This window comes from Myotis myotis, unplaced genomic scaffold, assembly GCF_014108235.1.
Source record: "Myotis myotis isolate mMyoMyo1 unplaced genomic scaffold, mMyoMyo1.p scaffold_m19_p_11, whole genome shotgun sequence".
Taxonomy (NCBI): domain Eukaryota; kingdom Metazoa; phylum Chordata; class Mammalia; order Chiroptera; family Vespertilionidae; genus Myotis; species Myotis myotis.
In genome coordinates, this window is record NW_023416315.1 from 50,656,674 (window position 1) to 50,678,448 (window position 21,775).

At 38.4% G+C, this 21,775-nt stretch overlaps 1 protein-coding gene across 7 annotated transcripts in view; it reads left to right on the plus strand.

Annotated features, from left to right (window-relative positions):
- The window catches only part of TPK1 (thiamin pyrophosphokinase 1), a 292,735-nt gene that overhangs the window by 116,277 nt on the left and 154,683 nt on the right, over positions 1-21,775 (plus strand). For all 7 annotated transcript variants that reach the window (XM_036328434.1, XM_036328436.1, XM_036328440.1 and 4 more), the window contains one exon: positions 5,306-5,378. In XM_036328434.1, coding sequence (XP_036184327.1) covers positions 5,306-5,378 — 73 coding nt within the window. The remainder of the gene's footprint in view (positions 1-5,305; positions 5,379-21,775) is intronic.

The window sequence follows — 21,775 nt, forward strand, 5'->3', positions numbered from 1 at the left end:
TTATTTTCTCTTTAGTTTCCATTGCCCTAGGAGCTGTATCAGTGAAGATATTGCTTTGGTTTTTGTCTGAGATTTTGCTGCCTGTGGATTCCTCTAATATTTTTATGGTTTCCTGTCTTACATTTAAGTCCTTTATCCATTTTGAGTTTATTTTTGTGTATGGTGTAAGTTGGTGGTCTAGTTTCATTTTTTTGCATATATCTGTCCAATTTTCCCAACACCATTTATTGAAGAGACTGTTTTGACTCCATTGTATGTACTTGCCTCCTTTGTCAAATACTAATTGAGCATAATGGTTTGGGTAGATTTCTGGGCTCTCTATTATATTCCATTGGTCTATATGTCTGTTCTTGTGCCAGTACCAGGCAGTTTTGAGAATAGTGGTTTTGTAATACAGCTTGATATCTGGTGTTGAGATCCCTCATACATTGTTGTTCTTTCTCAGGATTGCTGCAGCTATTCGGGGTTGTTTTTTATCCAAATGAATTTTTGGAGAGTTTATTCTAGGTCTGTGAAATATGCCTTGGTATTTTAATGGGGAGTGCGTTGAATCTATAGATTGCTTTGGGCAGTATGGACATTTTAATGATGTTGATTCTACCAATTCATGAACACGGTATGTTCTTCCATATGATTATGTCTTCCTCTACCTCTTTTTTCAGTGTCCTATGGTTTTCCAAGTACAGGTCTTTTACCTCCTTAGTTAAGTTTATTCCTAGATATCTTAAGTTTTTTTTGGTGCAATGGTAAATGGGATTGTTTTTTTAGTCTCTCTTTCTATAAGTTCACTATTGGTATATAAAAATGCCATTGATTTCTTGGCGTTAATTTTGCATCCCGTTACATTGCCGAATTCATTTATTAAGTCTAATAATTTTTTAAAAAATATATTTTATTGAATTTTTTACAGAGAGAAAGGGAGAGGGAGAGTTAGAAACATCGATGAGAGAGAAACATCCATCAGCTGCCTCCTGCACTGCCCGCCCCCCCTTGCCCCCCCCCCCCCACCGGGGATGTGCCCACAACCAAGGTACATGCCCTTGACCAGAATCGAACCCGGGACCTTTCAGTCCGCAGGCCGATGCTCTATCCACTGAGCCAAACCGGTTAGGGCAAGTCTAATAATTTTTTGATGGAGTCTTTAGGGTTTTCTATGTACAGTATCATGTCATCTGCGAATAATGACAGTTTTACGTCTTCTTTTCCAATTTGGATGCCTTTTATTTCTTCTTCTTGTCTAATTTCTATGGCTATCACTTCTAGAACTACTAACATAGTTCTTTAATCAAAATTCTTTTAATAAAAATCCTATCCTTCCTACAGCAACCAGCACAAACATTGTTTTTCAGCCTCAGTGATATCTTTCCAAAACTAGAGTTTGACCAAATTATCAATGATCATTAAAATTAGCAGAGGCGATAATGTGTTTATGTCCAGAGCTTTCTCCATGAGAAACTCTTATCCATTTCCTGCATGCGTGTTGGTGGGAGGCTATAGATTTGGCCATTAAAGAACAAAGATTGGGCTGCCTGTGCTTGGAGTTTGGTTCTAGCTCTTATTATCCTCGTTGTACACTATGGCAAATTACTTAGTTTGTCTAGTAATAACTGTTATTTTACCCAAATAGCTTAAATCATGCTTGATGTATGCCAGGCATTCTCTAAGTGCTTTACATATATTAATCCTCATACCACTCCAAATTGTCCTTATTTTACATATGAAGAAATGAGGCTCAGAAAGGTGAAATAATTTGGACAAGCCAGGAAGTAGGGAGACAGGCATAATAGAAATTTTTAAATAAATGTTTCTTTGCTCATTCTTCTTTTTCACTCTCCATCTTCTCTTTCTTCCCTCTCCTTGCCTTTCTCTTCCCTTTTGACCATTTCCATCTCCTCCTCTCTCTTTCCCTCCCCTTCTTCCTATCTTCTTTCCCATTCTCCCTCGACCCTTTTTCCTGCCACTCCCTCTTCTCTTTCTTCATCCCCTCATTACTTCCCACCCTTCTCCTCCTCTACCCCGTTCATCTATTCCATTATTATCAATATGTGTGTACTTGGTGCTCTGAGGAACACCAAGATCAGTCAGAGATCCTGCTACAAAGAACTTACAGTAGTAGAAGCTAAAAGATATTTATAGAAGTTGCTTAGAATGTGATGGAAAGTTACGGATTTAGGGCTTTACAAGTTATACAGGATTGCTTTTCCCTGTGGGAGCAAGGAAGGTTCTGTGGAGGGGTATCTATCCTTCCACGGAGTCTTAGGGAATGACTTATGAAAGAGTAGTTGTAGTCTAACACATTATGTTTAGGCATATTTTATAACTATCAACCTCTTCTTGATTATTACAGGTAATGGAGCTTAAATCTCATTTACTAATGGCAGCCCTTTTTGGACTCTGATTTTGTCAAGTGTGTGTGGCAAGTGCTGTAAAAGTTAAATGTAAATATGAAGGAGCCCATGCCACTTTGGAGTGTTTGGAAAACAAGTCAGTGCACGTAGATTGAGGATGCCAGAAGGAGGCATACTGATCTGATCTGTGTCAACAGGAGACAGAAATGCAGTCAGTAATTACACAGTCCATATACCCTTAGTTGCTATGTGAAGTCAGTTCTCAAAGAGTTCTGAAAAATAATCTTCCCATGTGAACTGCCTTTTTTGTCATAATGTAGTTCCTCTGCATCTGTGAAGTGTCATCCCCAATACTTCTTCAGAACGCCAGGTACCATGGCACCAGGTGCCCTCCAGGAAATGTGAGATGGGCTATCAAGTGCGGTGTCTGAAAGTACATTTTAGAAAGTATCAAAAACTAGTATATTATATGATGAAAAGGTATTAATAATTTTAGTCGTGTATACTAGGAGTATTTTGGGCATGCGTCTTCTTAGAATTCAGCATTCTGGTTCATTTGTTATATTAGATAAAATTATATTAAAAGTTGGCCAAAGTTAGTTATCTTTTATCTAATTTTCCTGTTAATGTTTTATATGAAAAGATAAGTGAATTTTCATGATTGCCTTCTTTTGTTATTCATAGTATACATTAAAAAGGGATCTCATTCTCTTTTAAATGATATATCATAAGAGGACATTTAGCTGCCTGTATATGTCAGTTTTTATTTTTCATTTTTATTATCAAAATCAATATCATATTTGGAAACTGCCAAATGGATTCTAGATATCTGAGGTACTAAAGTTTGTAGAGCCATATAAATCAGTCTTATTAGGAAGTAGTATAATTCAGCTGCATAGAACCAGAGTCCTAAGTTTAAATGTCTGCCTCACATAAAGAAGTAAATTGGGTACTGGCCATGCAGATGTTTTGAGAAGAAAAGTTGATGAGAAATTGTTGAAATCAGGCAAAGTGATTTAAAAACCTAGGTACTTTACTTCCCAATTCTGTCTTATTCTGAAATGAACTGTTGTCATTTGTGCATGGTTGACATTCAGCAAATAGTTCTGGAATCAGCTAATATAAAATTTTTATTAATTACTAAAAATTGAAAAAAGCAATCGTTATTGGTTAACAAAAATCAAACAAACAAACGAAGCAGCTTATGCAGCACAGATCTGTGAAGCAGAACTTCCTCTTACCATTTAGTCCTAGGAAGACACAGTTCAAGGAAGAGTGGTCCAACACAGGTAGTTAGATTAGGTCCAGTGGTTGGCAAACTCAGTCAACAGAGCCAAATATCAACAGTACAACGATTGAAATTTCTTTTGAGAGCCAAATTTTTTAAGCTTAAACTATATAAGTAGGTACATTGTTATTAACTTAATTAGGGTACTCCTAAGGCTTAGGAAGAGCCACACTCAAGGGGCCAAAGAGCCGCATGTGGCTCGCGAGCCGAAGTTTGCCGACCACGGGTTAGACCAGCAATTTTCAACCTTTTCAATCTCATAAACTAATTACTGGCACATCAAAAAATGTTATATTTTTGCCGATCTGACAAAAAAATAGGTAAAATTTTTACTCATTCACACTGAAGGGTCAGCTATTGTGTTGGCTGTTATTTTTTTACTTGACAGTCTAAGGAAAAAGGTGTCAGTGCCCTCTGACTAGTAGTCAGGTATTGCATGTTCTAAACATTCTGATGGCACAGGTTAAAAAATCTCTGGGTTAGACCTAAGAAGTAATATTTCCAATTGAGTTAAGAAGTTAAAAATTATGCAAAAGGACAACATTAGTATTGAGTTTTTCATATTCATCATCAGTAAAAAATTTCTCTAGGAGCCGGATAGTCTCCTATATCTTGGCTTTTATGACCTGGAGATGTCTCCAAGTTTTGGGGTTTTATCTGTTTTGACATGTAATACACAGGGAGATAAAGTACCTGTCTCCATTATGTAACAGTTTGGCCCTCTTGAGAATACATTTTGAAGTTTTATTTTTCTTTTGAATCAGAACAATTAACTAGATAAATGGTTACAGATCTAATTCTTATGATAGGTGTAGAATAGAATATTTCTGGAGGACTTGGAAGCAAACATTCCCTTCTTTACATCATATACCTTCTTGAGGCTCTTGAGCCTAAGGCTTTTTGCAGAGCATTAAGAAATCCAGAGAAGTTTTATTTTTCCACAGTTAGGTGTTCTACGTGCAAAGAAATTCTACTACATGTTATATAAAAAAAATAAATAAATAAAGCATGGCTTATGTAGACAGAATAAGGTAAGATCTCTGAAATGATTTCTGAAAAAATTTAAATGGTAGAAAAGAGAAATGAGATAATTGTGATAGAATTAGAACATCCACTTTTGGGAACCCTCACCCTGTATTTAGTAACAGTGACCTTTGTAGTATTTCAAACCTATCTAGAAGATTCCTGTTTCTAGAAATACATCAATAGGTTATATGGAAAATGTCTTTGAACTGACTCCTGCTCTGCAAAGAATGCCTCCTCCTCTCCTCCTCCTCATGTACTCTGTTCGAATCTGTTGAGAGTTCTGAGCCTCTGTGAGGGTACAATACTATAAAGGTTTGAATATATGTAGAAGGTAATATGCAAAGATTGAGTCTTTGTTTTAGGGTTGTTGACCTGGAAATTTTTTAAAGTAATAATCTTCTTTAATCTTTATTTATTGAAGCATGATAAATACTGACTGATAGGGTGTTTAAGTTGATTAATTACTTGGTTATGTGGAGTACCCCAGTCATACTATATTGTAACCAAGAGTAAAATTTGACATCTTTGACATCCCATTCACTGTAAAAATAGACCCCTTTTTCCTTTTGGTCCTTATAATCATAGTTTTAAAGATTAACAAGTAAGTAGTCTTAATTAGTTGACTCAGAACTCTTTCTTTCAGCTTTTTGCCTGAATTCATCAGTGGAGACTTTGATTCTATTAGGCCTGAAGTTAGAGAATACTACACTGTTAAGGTAAGACATAATTCTGTATTTAAAATATTTCTCATATTATTGCTTTTCCTATGTTTTTCCTGGTTTCCTTTGTGTATGTGTAGGGATTAAGAAACTAATTGTTGTTTTTTTTTAATTTATATAAGTTATGATATACATTCAAATGGAAATTTAGAGAATGGCAAATAGAAATACAAGTTTAGAAATTCAGTCACCACCTGATAAGCATTAATGCTTAGTATTTTAAGCACATATTTTTAAAAAACATTTATAGTTTATGGGCTAATTTAATAATATACTGTTATTGCCTATATCCTCATTAGTTGCTATCCATTTTTCATAAATCACTTCTTATTTCATTTAATAATGAACAAACTATATTTTACTTAACCAATTCCCAATTGATTTACATTTGTATTCATTTTTTTACCTTGTAAACTAATAAAAATATCTTTGTAAATGAGTTTTTATAAAAATGCATAATTATAGAGCCACAGTTTTTTCCTTCAATATTTAGTTTTTTAAAAATATTATCATCCTGTTCTGAATAAACCTGTTTATTATATTTAGTTTATTGAAAATATTTTAGTTTTTTGAAACTATTTTTAGCCTATTCTAAAGAAAATTATTCATTACAACTTGAAATTAACAATAACATACAGCTTAAAGTTTTCATATTGTTACTGCTATTGTGAAAGTCTTCTAGTGATCTTTGCTGGCAAAGAAGAACATGCAAATGATCTAATTGAGAATGATGGAAGGCACATAGTATTATAGCGATCAATTGTTCAAGCTTTCACTGGCTTTAGAGGACAATGCAGAGTTTTAAAAATAAAAATTATAGTGTTAGCAATTCTAGCCACAATACCGTCATCTATGTTATTCTGAACTAATTAGAAAATTACACATATTTTTAAAAGAAACAGCAGTTACTGAAATATTAAAACTTTAAATTCTTTATAAGGCTTGGGGATGGGTGAGATAAAATAAAAAAGAAGAAAAAGGAGGCCTTTTGATGGAAGGAAGGGAGGGAGAAAAAAAGGAAGGATGGGAAGAAGGTGGGAGGGAGGGTAGAAGGAAAGAGAAGAAAAAGAAGGAAAATATGATTCAGGGGGAGGAAGCAAAGGTACCAGGTTTATAAAGTACAATAGGCTGTTCTGATAGAAATCCCAGGACTGGCAGTGAACGTAGCTCAATGCACATCCTATCTGCCCACCAGCTGATCAGACTTTCCCATCAGCAAAGGAAGACTGTTCCCAAGTCAGTGTTTGATATTCATGCTCAATTACTTTAACATTGGCATGTTGCTATTCATTCCCCACAGCCTCACTTCTCATTAACTCCATACCTCAACCTCATTGAGATGGAAAGCCCTCTCAGCCTTGCTTACAATGCAGAGTTTTATAAATTCATAGTTATTCATCGTATCTTTGGGAGGGGAAGAAACAGCGGGAGAGGCAGAAACAAGCACTCAGAAACAAGTGGAAGATCTAGCCAGATGTGACTTTTCTCCTCCTCTCTTAAATGCTGCTGGCTGCCTACACTGGAAGTGCTGATTTCATCATTCCATCCTGGATGAGGAAATAACAAAAAATAAGGGGGAACCAGCTTTTCCATTTCCCAATACAGTAAAATGGGGTCAGGGATAAAATAAAATTTTGAGCTAATACCTTTTGATAAATTTCTCTTATATTTTTTGCTTTATTTTTTTAACCTCAATGTTAATTTTTATCTGTTGAGGTTTAATTTGGAAAGTAAGGTTAGCTGCATCTTCTAATTACTACATTGCATAGTTACGAGATGATGTAGTACAATCAAGTTTTCATGTATTGATGAGAACAACTGCTTTGAACTTTTTGGATCTCTCCTGGGAAGGCACTGATGATGTCTTTGATAGAGCTGATGTGCCCCATATAGGTCAGGGCGAATGTTTAGCTACGGTTTTAATAATGATAATGACAACAAGTTAATGCAGCATTACACACAATTCGTATAAGCCATTATCTCCGATTTAAACCATCTTTAAGCTGCTGTGTTACAAATTAAAGGAGGTTATCTTCACTTTCAAAGGCACTTTTCTTTCTCCCATCTGGTCTGGGTTTCAATGAAGCTGAAACTGGGGCTCTGATAAAGTAAAATAAAAAAGAATTTGAAAATGCTAAAGGTTTGTTAAAACCATAAAATTATAAAGTTGATTTTGTAGTCAACATTTATTCATACAACATTTTCCCTCAGTAGATATGTCCTTGACTTACAGAAAAAAAAAAAAAAACAACCTTAGGTTTATATGACTATACAAAATGTTAAATGTGTTTGCCTGCTTAATTTCTGAGAATACTAAAATATAAAGTATTTGATTTATTTTTTAAATTCTCATCTGAGGATATTTTTCCATTGATTTTTAGAGAGAGTAGAAGAGAGAGGGCAAGACAGAGAGAAATATCAATGTGTCAGAAATACATCCATTGGTTGCCTCATTCAGGTTCCAGGACCAGAGCCAGGAAGGAACCTGCAACTGAGATACATGCCCTTGACAGGAATCGAACCAGGGACCCTTTGATCCACACTCCGATGCTCTACCCATTGAGGCACACTAGGTAGGGCTGATTTGTCAGCTTTTAAACAGAATATTTTATACCTTAGATCTTGCAGTCTGTGGTATAGGGGACCCTCGAACAGTGCAGGGGTCATGGCACTGACACTGCACAGTCAAAAAATCTGTCTTATCACTTCTGACTGCCCCAAAACTTAACTGCTAATAGCCTACTGTTGACCTGAAACCTTACCAATAACATAGTCATTAACTCATATTTTGTATGTTGTATCATTATAGACTGTATTATTACAATAAAGTAATCTAGAGAAAAGAAAATATTAATTAAAACATAAGGAAGAGAAAATACATTTGCATTACTGTATTATTGATACTATAAGTCTAGATCTTCTGTTTGCAAGATGAACCATCTCATCTGTCTGTCAGTACCTACATCAATATTGTCTTATATGATACACAACACTGTAGATATTATATGTATTACACTAGACATCAAAAAGGGAAAGATAATGTGAAAAAGAAATTTATATTTATTGACAGGTATGATAATTCACACATTGATAACAAAGAAGCAGCAATACGATTGCCTTATGGAAGCCTAGTATAATTGATGAATCAGTTGGTAGCTAGGAGATTATTATAGTATTACATTCTGTGCAATAGTTAATATTATGCAGTTGTGATTTAATACTACATCTTTATGTTTGTTTACATTCCTTTTTTTTTGAGGAACTGAATTTTAAATTTTAATTAATTTAAATTTAAAAATTAAAACAGAAGTATTGTATAAATATTTATTTTTACTTTTATTTTATTTTTTTTAATTGCTTAAAGTATTACAAAGAGTATTACATATGTCTCCTTTTTTTCCCCCCCGCCCTTGACAATCCCCTGGCCTCCCTTACCCCTCTGTGTCTTATGTCAATTGGTAATGCTTATATGCATGCATACAAGTCCTTTGGTTGATCTCTTACCCACCCCCCTCCTGCCCTCCCACCCTCCCCGGCCTTCCTGCTGTAGTTTGACAGTCTGTTCGAGGCAGCTCTGCCTCTGTATCTATTTTTGTTCATAAGTTTATAATGGTCTCTATTGTCCATGAATGAGTGAGATCATGTGGTATTTTTCTTTCATTGACTGGCTTATTTCACTTAGCATAATGCTCTCCAGTTCCATACATGCTGTTGCAAATGGTAAGAGTTCCTTCTTTTTTACAGCAGCATAGTATTCCATCGTGTAGATGTACCACAGTTTTCTAATCCATTCATCTACAGATGGGCACTTAGGCTGTTTCCAGATCTTAGCTATGGTGAATTGTGCTGCTATGAGCATAGGGGAGCATATATCCTTTCTGATTGGTGTTTCTGGTTTCCTAGGATATATTCCTAGAAGTGGGATCACAGGGTCAAATGGGAGTTCCATTTGTAGTTTTTTGAGGAAACTCCATACTGTCTTCCATAGTGGCTGCACCAGTCTGCATTCCCACCAGCAGTGCACAAGTGTTCCTTTTTCTCCACATCCTCTCCAGCACTTGTCGTTTGTGGATTTGTTGATGATAGCCAGTCTGACAGGTGTGAGATGGTACCTCGTTGTTTTGATTTGCATCTCTCGGATGATTAGTGACTTTGAGCATGTTTTCATATGTCTCTTGGCTTTCTGAATGTCCTCTTTTGAAAGGTGTCTACTTAGATCCTTTGCCCATTTTTTGATTGGATTGTTTATCTTCCTTTTGTTAAGTTGTATGAGTTCCCTATAAATTTTGGAGATTAGGCCCTTATCAGATATGACATTGGCAATTATGTTTTCCCGCGCAGTGGGTTTTCTTGTTGTTTTGTTGATGGTTTCTTTTGCTGTGCAGAAGCTTTTTATTTTGATGTAGACCCACTTGTTTATTTTCTCTTTAGTTTCCAATGCCCTAGGAGCTGTATCGGTGAAGAAATTGCTTCGGCATATGTCTGAGATTTTGTTGCCTTTGGATTCTTCTAGTATTTGTATGGTTTCCCGTTGTATATTTAAGTCCTTTATCCATTTTGAGTTTATTTTTGTGTATGGTGTAAGTTGGTGGTCTAGTTTCATTTTCTTGCATGTATCTGTCCAATTTTCCCAACACCATTTATTGAAGAGACTATCTTGACTCCATTGTATGTTCTTGCCTCCTTTTGTCAAATATTAATTGAGCGTATTGGTTGGGGCTGATTTCTGGGCTCTCTGTTCTATTCCATTGATCTATATGTCTGTTCTTGTGCCAGTACCAGGCAGTTTTGAGAACAGTGGCTTTGTAATACAGCTTAATATCTGGTATTGAGATCCCACCTACTTTGTTCTTTCTCAGGAACGCTGCAGCTATTTGGGGTCGTTTTTTATTCCAGATGAATTTTTGGAGAGTACATTCTAGGTCTGTGAAATATGCCATTGGTATTTTAATGGGAAGTGCGTTGAATTTATAGATTGCTTTGGGCAGTATGGACATTTTAATGATGTTGATTCTACCAATCCAAGAACATGGTATGTTCTTCCATCTCTTTATGTCTTCCTCTATCTCTTTTTTCAACGTCCTGTAGTTTTCTGAGAAGAGGTCTTTTACCTCTTTAGTTAAGTTTATTCCTAGGTAGCTTAATTTTTTTGGTGCGATGGTAAATGGGATTGCTTTTTTAGTCTCTCTTTCTGCACATTCACTATTGGTGTATAGAAATGCCATAGATTTCTTGGCGTTAATTTTGTATCCCGCTACATTGCCGAATTCTTTTATTAAGTCTAATAGTTTATTGATGGAGTCTTTAGGGTCTTTTAAGTATAATATCATGTCATCTGCAAATAAGGACAGTTTCACTTCTTCTTTTCCAATTTGGATGCCTTTTATTTCTTCTTCTTGTCTAATTGCAATGGCTAATACTTCCAGTACTATGTCGAACAGGAGTGGTGAGAGTGGGCATCCCTGTCTTGTTCCTGTTCTTAGGGCAAATGGTGTTAGTTTTTGTCCATTGAGTATGATGTTGGCTGTGGGTTTGTCATATATGGCTTTTATTATGTTGAGGTATGATCCTTCAATTCCCACCTTGCTGAGAGTTTTTATCAAAAATGGGTGTTGAATTTTGTCAAAAGCTTTTTCTGCATCAATTGATATGACTATGTGGTTTTTTTCTTTCAATTTGTTTATGTGATGTATCACGTTTATTGATTTGCGGATATTGTACCATCCTTGCATCCCTGGGATAAATCCTACTTGGTCATGGTGTATGATCTTTCTGATGTACTGCTGGATCCGATTTGCTAAGATTTTGTTGAGGATTTTGGCATCTATGTTCATGAGGGATATTGGCCTGTAATTCTCTTTCATTGTGTTGTCTTTACCTGGTTTTGGTATTAGGGTGATGCTGGCTTCATAGAATGAGCTTGGAAGTGTTCCTTCCTCTTGGATTTTTTGTAGTAGTCTGAGGAGGATAGGTTTTAGTTCTTCCTTGAATGTTTGGTAAAACTCCCCCGTGAAGCCGTCTGGTCCTGGGCTTTTGTTTGCTGGAAGCTTTTTGATGACTGCTTCAATTTCTTCCATAGTTATTGGCCTATTGAGATTTTTAGAATCTTCCTGATTAAGTTTTGGAATGTTGTATTTTTTTTAGAAATATGTCCATTTCCTCCAGATTGTCTAGTTTGTTGGAGTAGAGTTGTCCAAAGTATTTTTTAACAATCATTTGTATTTCTGTGGAATCTGTTGTTATTTCGCATCTATCATTTCTGATTTTGTTGATTTGGGTCCTTTCTCTTTGCTTCTTGGTGAGCCTGGCTAGAGGTCTGTCAATCTTGTTTATCCTTTCAAAGAACCAGCTCTTGGTTTCATTGATTTTCTGTATTGTTTTTTTGGTCTCTATGTCATTTATTTCTGCTCTAATCTTTATTATCTCCTTCCTTCTGCTCACTCTGGGCTTTTCTTGTTGCTCTCTTTCTAATTCTTTGAGCTGTAGATTTAGATGATTTACTACCATTTTTTCTTGTTTGTTGCGGTAGGCCTGTAGAGCTATAAACTTCCCTCTTAGGACTGCTTTCATTGCGTCCCAAAGGTTTTGGATTGTTGTGTTTTCATTGTCATTAGTTTCCAGGATTTTTTTAATTTCTTCTTTGATCTCATTGGTAACCCAATCAATACTTAATAACGTGCTATTCAGCTTCCAAGAGTTTGAGTATTTTGAGTTGTTTTTATTGTAGTTTATTTCTAATATTATGGCCTTGTGGTCTGAGAAGATGCTTGGTATGATTTCAATCTTCTTGAATTTGGGGAGACTTTGTTTGTGACCCAATATGTGGTCTATTTTTGAAGATGTCCCATGAGCACTTGAGAAGAACGTATATTTTGTGGCTTTGGGGTGAAGTGTTCTGAAGATGTCAATTAAGTCCATCTGATCTAGTGAGTCATTTAGGATTTCTGTTTCTTTGCTGAGTTTTTGTCTTGCGGATTTATCCAGTGGTGTCAGTGGTGCATTAAAGTCCCCTACTATGACTGTATTGTTGTCGATCTCTCCCCTGATATCTTCCAGGAGTTTTCTTATGTATGTGGGTGCTCCTGCATTGGGTGCATATATATTTATCAGGGTTATATCCTCTTGTTGTATTGATCCCTTTAGTATTATAAAGTGGCCTTCCTTATCTCTTGTTATGGCCTTCACTTTGAGGTCTATTTTGTCTGATATAAGTATTGCTACCCCAGCTTTTTTTTTTTTGTAAATATATTTTATTGATTTTTTACAGAGAGGAAGGGAGAGAGATAGAGAGTTAGAAACATCGATGAGAGAGAAACATCGATCAGCTGCCTCCTGCACATCTCCTACTGGGGATGTGCCCACAACCCAAGTACATGCCCTTGACCGGAATCGAACCTGGGACCTTTCAGTCCACAGACCGACGCTCTATCCACTGAGCCAAACCGGTTTCGGCGACCCAGCTTTTTTTTTCATTTCCATTTGCCTGAAAGATATTTTTCCATCCCTTCACTTTCAGTCTGTGTGAGTCCCTTCTAATGAGGTGGGTCTCTTGTAGACAGCAAATATATGTGTCATGTTTTTTTATCCATTCAGCCACTCGATGTCTTTTGATTGGACCATTTAGTCCATTTACGTTTAAAGTTATTATTGAAAGGTACTTGTTTGTAGCCATTTCCATTTTTTTTTTGTGTGGCTGTTTTCTTTCTGGGCTTTTTAGTTCTTCTTTTTACACCAGTCCCTTTAGCATTTCTTGCATTGCTGGCTTGGTGGTGATAAACTCCCTTAGCCTTTTTTTGTCTGTGAAGCTTCTTATTTCCCCTTCAATTTTGAATGATAGCCTTGCTGGATAGAGTATTCTTGGATTCAGTCCTTTGCATCACTTTGTAAATTTCTGTCCATTCTTTTCTGGCCTGATGTGTTTCTGTTGAGAAATCATTTGATAATCTGATGGGGGATCCTTTGTAGGTAACTCTCTGTTTCTCTCTTGCAGCCTTTAAGATTCTGTCTTTGTCTTGTACATTTGCCATCGTTATTATGACGTGTCTTGGTGTGGGTCTTTTGGGGTTCATCTTGCCTGGGACTCTCTGTACTTGTGTAACTTTTCTTCCCCATATCTGGGAAGTTTTCTGACATTATTTCTTCAAATATATTTTCTAATCCTTGCTGCTCTTCTTGTCCTTCTTGCAGCCCTATTATGCGTATGTTACTTCATTTCATGTTGTCCCGAAGCTCCCTTAGGCTCTCCTCCTGCTCTTTAATTTTTTTCTCCAGTTGCTGTTCAGATTGAGCTTGTTTCTCTGCCTTATCTTCTAATTCACTAATTCGGTCCTCTGCTTCTTCTAGTCTGCTGTTGAAACTTTCCATGGTGTTTTTTTTTTAATTAAATCTTTATTGTTCAGATTATTACATTTGTTCCTCTTTTTTCCCCCCATAACTCCCCTCCTCCCAGTTCCCGCCCCACCCTACGCCCTCACTCCCCACCCACTGTCCTCTTCCATAGGTGCACGATTTTTGTCCAGTCTCTTTCTGCATCTCCCATACCCCTTTCCCCCCCAAGAATAGTCAGTCCATTCCCTTTCTATGTCCCTGATTCTATTATGATCACCAGATTATTTATTCACTTGATTCTTAGATTCACTTGTTGATAAATGCATATTTGTTGTTCCCATAATTTGTATCTTTACCTTTTTCTTCTTCTTCCTCTTCTTAAAGGATACCTTTCAGCATTTCATATAATCCTGGTTTGGTGGTGATGAACTCCTTTAGCTTTTCCTTATCTGTGAAGCTCTTTATCTGACCTTCCGTTCTGAATGATAGCTTTGCTGGATAAAGTAATCTTGGTTGTAGGTTCTTGGTATTCATCACTTTGAATATTTCTTGCCATTCCCTTCTGGCCTGCAAAGTTTCTGTTGAGAAATCAGCTGACAGTCGTATGGGTATTCCCTTGTAGGTAACTGACTTTCTTTCTCTTGCTGCTTTTAAGATTCTCTCTTTGTCTTTTGCTCTTGGCATTTTAATGATGATGTGTCTTGGTGTGGTCCTCTTTGGATTCCTTTTGTTTGGGGTTCTCTGAGCTTCTTGGACCTGTAAGTCTATTTCTTTCACCAGGTGGGGGAAGTTTTCTATCATTATTTCTTCAAATAGGTTTTCAATATCTTGCTCTCTCTCATCTTCTGGCACCCCTATAATTCTGATGTTGGTACGCTTGAAGCTGTCCCAGAGGCTCCTTACACTATCTTCGTATTTTCGGATTCTTTTTTCATTTTGCTTTTCCAGTTGGGTGTTTTTTGCTTCTTCGCGTTTTGAATCTTTGACTTGATTCTTGCGCTCCTCTGGTCTGCTGTTGGGTGTCTGTATAATATTCTTTATTTCAGTCAGTGTATGCTTAATTTCTAGTTGGTTCTTTATCACAACATCGAGGGTCTCATTAGATTTCTTGAGGATCTCACTACATTTATCGGCGGTCTCACCAGTCTTTTCGAGGGCCTTACTAAGTTTATCGGCAGCTTCTAGACAGTTCTTGAGAGACCTTAAAAGTGTGGTTTTGAGCTCTGTATCTTCCATTTCTGACATTTGCGTCCTGTTTCTTTGTCTCCGCATTTTTTTTATCTTTTCTTGGTGCACCCCCTAGTGGTCTTTGTGCGCAGTCTTGTAGTTAAGCCTTGATTGTTGTCGGTAATACCAGGGGTGATTTGACCTCCAGGCTAACTGGCTATGAGAGTCAGCTGTGTCTGCAGTGGGAGAGCTTCTGTGCTGGATCTCTAGGGCAGTGCTAATCTAGCCTTTGCCTGAGGCTATCCGGCAAATGGTTCTGTGCCGGGCTTGGGCGGGGCGGGTCCCCAGGGATCTACAGTGCGGGCGGAGCAAGCAGTTATGGCTGCTCTCAGTTCCGTCCCTAGGGGCTCTGCCTCTCAGAGTCCCGGCAACTGCTGCAAACCTCGGAGAGAAAGCTGCCTTCGAGTTCCGTCCGAAGCCAGACAGTCCCGCTTCTCCCGTTTGGTCCCCAGAGACTCGCCCGGATCTGGAGCTCAGAGTCTGAAACTCCCTCCCGATTGAAAACAACAACCGCGCCCTCCGCCGCCAGCCCACTCCTCGTGCGTACTCCACACTTGAGTATTTCACTTCAGCACTGCGCCTCCTCTGAGTCTGTGTATGATATTCTCTTTCCTCCTAGTTGTAGAATTTCCACTCAGCCAGCCTTCCTGTGGCTCTGGATGATGCCTGTTCTGTCCTTTAGTTATATCTCTGAGGTGGTTGTTCGAGGAAGCAATCTCCGGCGTTAACCTATGCCGCCATCTTGGTTTCTCTCCTCCATGGTGTTTTTGATTGTAGCTATATCACTTTTCAGTTCTTCCTGATTCTTGCATAGGTTGTTGATTTTCTCATCCATCTGGTGAATGAATTGTACAACCATTATTCTGAATTCTTTTTCTGTCATGTTGCATGCTTCAACTTCATTAATGTCCTTTCTTGGTGACTCCTCATTGTCTTTCCTCTGGGTGTTGTTTCGTCTCTTCATTCTGATTAACTCCCGATGGTTCAAACGTTGAGTTGCGTGGGCCTGGGCCCTGTGCAGTGGGAGCCTCCCACCACCCTAGTGTCACTGAAGAGCTCTGACGCTAAGATGTGTGGTTGTGGTGGGTTGGTGGGAACCATGCTTGCTCAGAGTCAGTATTGTCAGCGCTCAATGTGGCCTCGTACGCACCCTTAGAATCAAGGACCCTGCCTGCACTGTGCTGAAACAGAGACCCCCTGAAGCGTGTTGAAAACCAGAGCCCCCTAGCGTGTGCCATTAGTCAGAGTTTCCCAGAATCCAGTATCAGAGTCTCTGTTAATTCGCGTGACCTTGCCTTGAGAATCTGGGTCCCTGTGTGCCCTTGCACCAGGAATTGGAGTCACTGGCTCTTAGTATGAATGCACAGGGAATCAGGGTCTCAGGCGCAGGTGATAAGAAACACAGTCAAGTCACTGGTGCTTGGTGCTGCCTCCTGCCCAGAGAATCGGGGTCCCTGGACCTGTGATATGCGGGACAAATTCCCGGTGTTCGCGGGATTGCTCCCAGCCCAGGGCTCCTAAGCCGGCAGTGCGTGTAGGCTCAGTTCCTGGGGTTCGCGCATTTGCTCCCAGCCCAGGGCTCAGAAGCTGGCCCTATGCGGGATCAGTTCCAAGGTGCTTGCGCACTTCCAGGCTAAAGTTCCTGGAGCGCTGAGGCCCCGGCAAGGGGTGGGTCTATCAGTTAGTTACTCTGGCGCTGCCCGCAAGCCTTCGGGAAGGGGGGATGGGCTCCATTACTGACGGATCTGCCGCTGGGATTTCTGAACTTTTGGTGTCAGCAGGTCTGTAGCTGTGGTCACAGGTCTCTGTCCCCAGTGGCTGCAGGGTCCTGGTATGCGTCTGAGATCAGACTGGGTGGCGCTGAGGCCAGGATCCTAGTCTCAAGCAGCTCTGTTTCCCAAGATGGCAGTGGTCGCCGTGCCTGTGCTGGCCGCCCAGGAGTGTCCGTGCAGGGAGCGGGACTCCACCGCCTAAGACTGCCCGGTTTAGCAGCCCCTTAGAAGACCTGCAGAATCTAACTGTCCCTAGCTCATACACACACACCACACGCGTCCACACACTCCTCTATCACTTCCTTGCGCTCTCACACTCTCTCCCTCCCTACCTTCCTGCTGGTTGCCATTTTTTTTCCTCTGTCCAAAAAAAATCGTTTACATTCCTTTTGACTGCAAATAGCTCCATGTACAGTTTTGATAAATTTTAACATTTTATAATAGATTTGTATATTTTGTGGTAATAAATGATAAAATAAACTGATATCTACATATATTTTATGCACTCGTGGCATACCTAACTTTTTCTTAAATTTTCTGTATTTTATGGCTACATAATTTGCTATTTTTTTCAAATTATTGCAGATCTCAATATGTTTATTGAAAAAAAAATCCACATATAAGTGGACCCCTGCAATTCAGACCTATCCACGTTGTTCAAGGGTCAATGGTAGAGTTATCTATTGTTGTGTAACATTTTACCCTAAAACTAGAAGCCTGGTGCACAAGTTGGGTTCCTAGGTCTGACTGGTGATCAAGGCCGATTGGGGCCTTTATAACTGAGATCTTAGGCCCACATTATGTTTCCATATTCTCGAACCACTGTCATGTACCATATTGTGTTCGTCCAGATTTGGCAGGATTAACAGAGAAGATAAAATCAGAACTTAGAACTAGAGTCCTACTCCTGACTTATGACTAGGGTTATTTTCACCCCTGTCTAGAACATGGCCTTGTGGAATGCCAAAGTACTCCCTTATAGCACAAAGGAAGATATTCTCATATTCCCAGGCCACCTATACCCTGGCTAATTTTCTACTACCTGATCACCTTGGTTCTTCAATGTTCTGTCGTGGCTCAATCCCCTTTCCTGTAAATAGCTTTCATGTCATTGGTCTGGCCCAATATTGCACCCCAGATTGGGGGTGGAAGGGAGTAACAAGATGGCAATGGGAATGTAGAGAGTTTGGTTATCACACTGACTTATCCCACTGATGGTGATACTGACACTCATTCCCAAGGATGATAAATACCTTGTGCAAGGTATTTGCAAGCCTTGTCCAAAGGCCCAATGCAATCTGTTGACAAGCAGTAATAGCAACCGAGTCCCAGTTTAAAAATAAAATTTTATAGAAAACATGAATATTGATTCAAAAGCATGGCCATATCCAAATTTTTGAAGACTGTTCTTGATAGGTAAGTGTAGTATGTCTAACTTCTTTAACCCGTGCTCCTCTGGGTAAGTATAAGATGCTATAAATGTTACCTACAGTCACAGAAAATTGCTCACCTTTTATATCTCATAATGGCTGACATTTTAGGAGATTCAGGATCTGAATTTGAATATACCTTTTCCCAGTCAGAATAATGGGAAATTGTTTTTTTGTTTGACATTTGAATAGAATGTCTTATTTTTTAAATAAGTGAACTACTGATATTAAGCAGGAAATGCTTTTATTTTAATTACAGTTTGAAAACACGGATTCTCAAATGATGGGGATGGGAGGTATAGATAAGCTTAATAATCATCAAGAGATGTCAAATAATACGGAATCTTGGCCATTAGTAATGTGCATTTTAGTTTTTAGGTTTTTACAAATGAAGTGATTATGGTTTCTTGAACTAACTATGCAAATTATTTTTGGAGTTGTCAGTTTACACACATGGAAGTCTTACCAAGGTAGTGAAATTAAATCATGTTACAGAACCCTGGCTTTCTCATACACTTATAATAGTGATTAAATAATGTTGTACATGTAGAAAGAAGCACTCTACAAGTGCTAAATAACTTTTAATATATGATGGCAGTATTTTGTTTTACTTTCTAAAATTGTTTACTTAAGAACTTTTCAGCAACATTGCTTTTAAAAAGATTTTTACTCAGTTTATATCCATAGTGTACAATTTATGAATCTGGATTTTATTTATATTCATACTCAAAATATCCTTTTGAGTTTGATAATGCTTCAGGTTCAGTTCTGTTTAAATTTCATAGAATCTCCCATAAGTTTTTAATCTCTAGTTAAAAACACCTGCATTGATCCACCTAATCTCATGAATCTTACTATTTTCTACTTTTTAGCTGTGCCTCTTTCCCAGTTCTGCTCAGCCACATACCAGCTACTTTTAGATATACTACAAGTAATTAACTCAGAGAAAATGGAAAATTGGGCTGTTAGAAATTGTAAAAATGTTAGCAAGTTTGATTGCTGTGCCAAACAGAGGAAGCTATATAGCATGTAAGGAGCTATGCTTCATTTAAAAATATATTTCTTATATTTTTAAATATATTCTTTAAATATATTTTTAATTTCTTTAAATTAAAAAAAAAAAAACCACCCCTGGAGAATAGTACATTTTTAGGCTTACGTATTAACATGTATTAACATATGCCAAGCTATAAAGGTAATTATAGACAGGCAGTTTCCCTTGGTGACAGAGTGACAGGTTCTTCACTTTTTATTCTTAAACTGGTTGGATCACCTTATTAGCATCTCACCAAGGGAGTGATGGAACAGGCAGGGACATTATGCGAAACCATCTCTTGAATATACTTTAACTCTTATGCTTGTCTCTATTACAGTCCTTTCAAATTGACTTTGTTTTATATTGTCTGTATTTTTCAAAGCCTGTTTTTTTTTAAAATTTGTTTAACATACTTAAGGCATTTAAAAAGGAGAACCTGTGCTCTTTACATTTTAAGAACTCCCAGGTGCCTCACATGTGACTTCCTCGGCACCTGCCTGCCTCTCCTCAACCGCCTAGTACTGCCTGTTCTCCAGGGCCTCTGAGACTCTTCCCTCATTTGTCTGGCACGTGGGACCCCCTACTAAATAGTCCTCCCACCTTACAGTTCCCACTATAGCTGCTGGGCATAATCCTTCCTTTATAATTTTCTCGTAGAGCTTGATATAAACAATTCATCAAAGTTTTCCTCCTTATCCCTGTTAATACATGACCTCCTACAACCTGAAGTCTATAGTTTTTCATCCTGATGTCCCCAGTAGCTAGGTTCTCTTTTAATGTTTACATGAATCAAGTATCTGATCCTAATTTTAGAACCAGAGCAGCAAAGCATGGGTGCCACGGATACTTGGTGTGAAAAAGGTTCTGTGATCAGTTATGAAATTTGACCTTCTATATGCCCCTTTTGGACATTCACTGTGCACAATATCATTTTAAGTAAGTCTTCCAAAAATCTAATTCTGTTTACCTTGGTATTTGTTAAGTGAATTTGATCATGCAACAGTATTCTTTATTCTTTTATTTTTTTCTTCTGTCCTTTATCATTTTTTCTTTTCTTTCTTTTTTTAATTAAATCCTCACTGGGGAACATGTTTCCATTGATTTTTAGGAGGGAGGGAGTGAGAGAGAGAGATTGATGTGAGAGAGACACATCGATCAGTTGCCTCCTGACACAGGATGGAACCCACAACCATACACTCCAACCAACTGAGCCATCCATTCAGGGCACAATACTGTTCTTCACCCACAACACCTAATGTAGTTTATTGGTTTCCAACTAGGCTAAAATGTATTTGGATGCTTAGAAACTTGTTTTACTTTTTCAAAAACTTTTCAAAACTCTATATAGGTTTTCTTTCTTTTTAAAAGCCGATAAGAGAAAATTATCCAAAGAACCTTGAAAATAATAAGTCAGCCACTTTTTGGTGCTTACAATAGGCCAAATACTTTTGTGCGTACTTCTCTTTATAAATTCATGGAATCCTTGCAACAAACTTTATTAGAAGGTGAGAAGTCTAGCTACTTTTGACAGAGAACGGGGAGTATGGAGTTGGAGTCTGGCCCAAGCTTGTCCAGCTAAGAAAGGTTGAAGGGGAGCCAAACAGGCTCTTTTAACCACTTTGCCATAATCCTCTAGATTAATGGAGGTAGTTTTCTCAAAGCAAAGCAAGGATGTGGTTCACATGCTGAGGAAATTCTGGGACCTCCTTTTCTCTGTATAAGCATTTAGCTTTCCCTTTTCTGTTTCGACTTTGTTCTAAGTAACAGCAGCAATACCCACTTAGCCTTCCTTCAGTGTTTCCCTCCTACTCCCATCCCCCCTCTATCCACCCTCCTCCTCCCCCCGACGTGCGCGCGCACACACACACACACACACACACACACACACACACACATATGTGTGTCCTTGCCTTTCTGGGAGGACTTGGTAGAGAGCCTTGGGAGGCTGGTTCTTTCCTCTGCATACGTGTAGTGGTGGTGAAGAAACAGCGCCCAGACAGAGCAGGTCTCAGGAACATTACCAAATAGCTTATTCAGGCATGTGATCGAGGAAGAATCTGTTAGCTCTTCGTTTGGTGTCCCTAAAATAATCCCCTAGTTGGGTGATTCAGCAGGAAGGCTCACAAGGACTCAGCAGAGTCCTCCTGACAGTCTTAGGTCTTGCTGCACAAGGATTCAAAGCAGAACCAGCCAAGGAACGCAGACACATAGGTGCAAGCAAAGTCTGAGGGAAAGTCTCCAGTTCCAAGAGTCCTTTCTCGGTTCAGCCACACAGGTTGTGATTAATCAACTTGTGACTACAAGAGTGAGGAGTTGTCTCACTGGAGGCACCCACATGTATCCACCTGCACCCCCTCTGTATAGCATGTGCCAAAATTCCAGACGCCCATAGGCAAACAAGCATGTTCTTAGCATGAACCATGTTGTTTGTACAAACAATTTAGGCACAGTGAGCCCCTGTTAGCATTTTTTATGTATGTGTTTTTGTGTTGTTTTTTTTATCAGTATAGGGAGCTATTTCCCATTCAAGCTTTCAGATGTCAGTCAAGGGCCAACCTTGCCAGCAGGCCTTTTTAGGGAGAGGAGTCTCAAGTCTGCTTT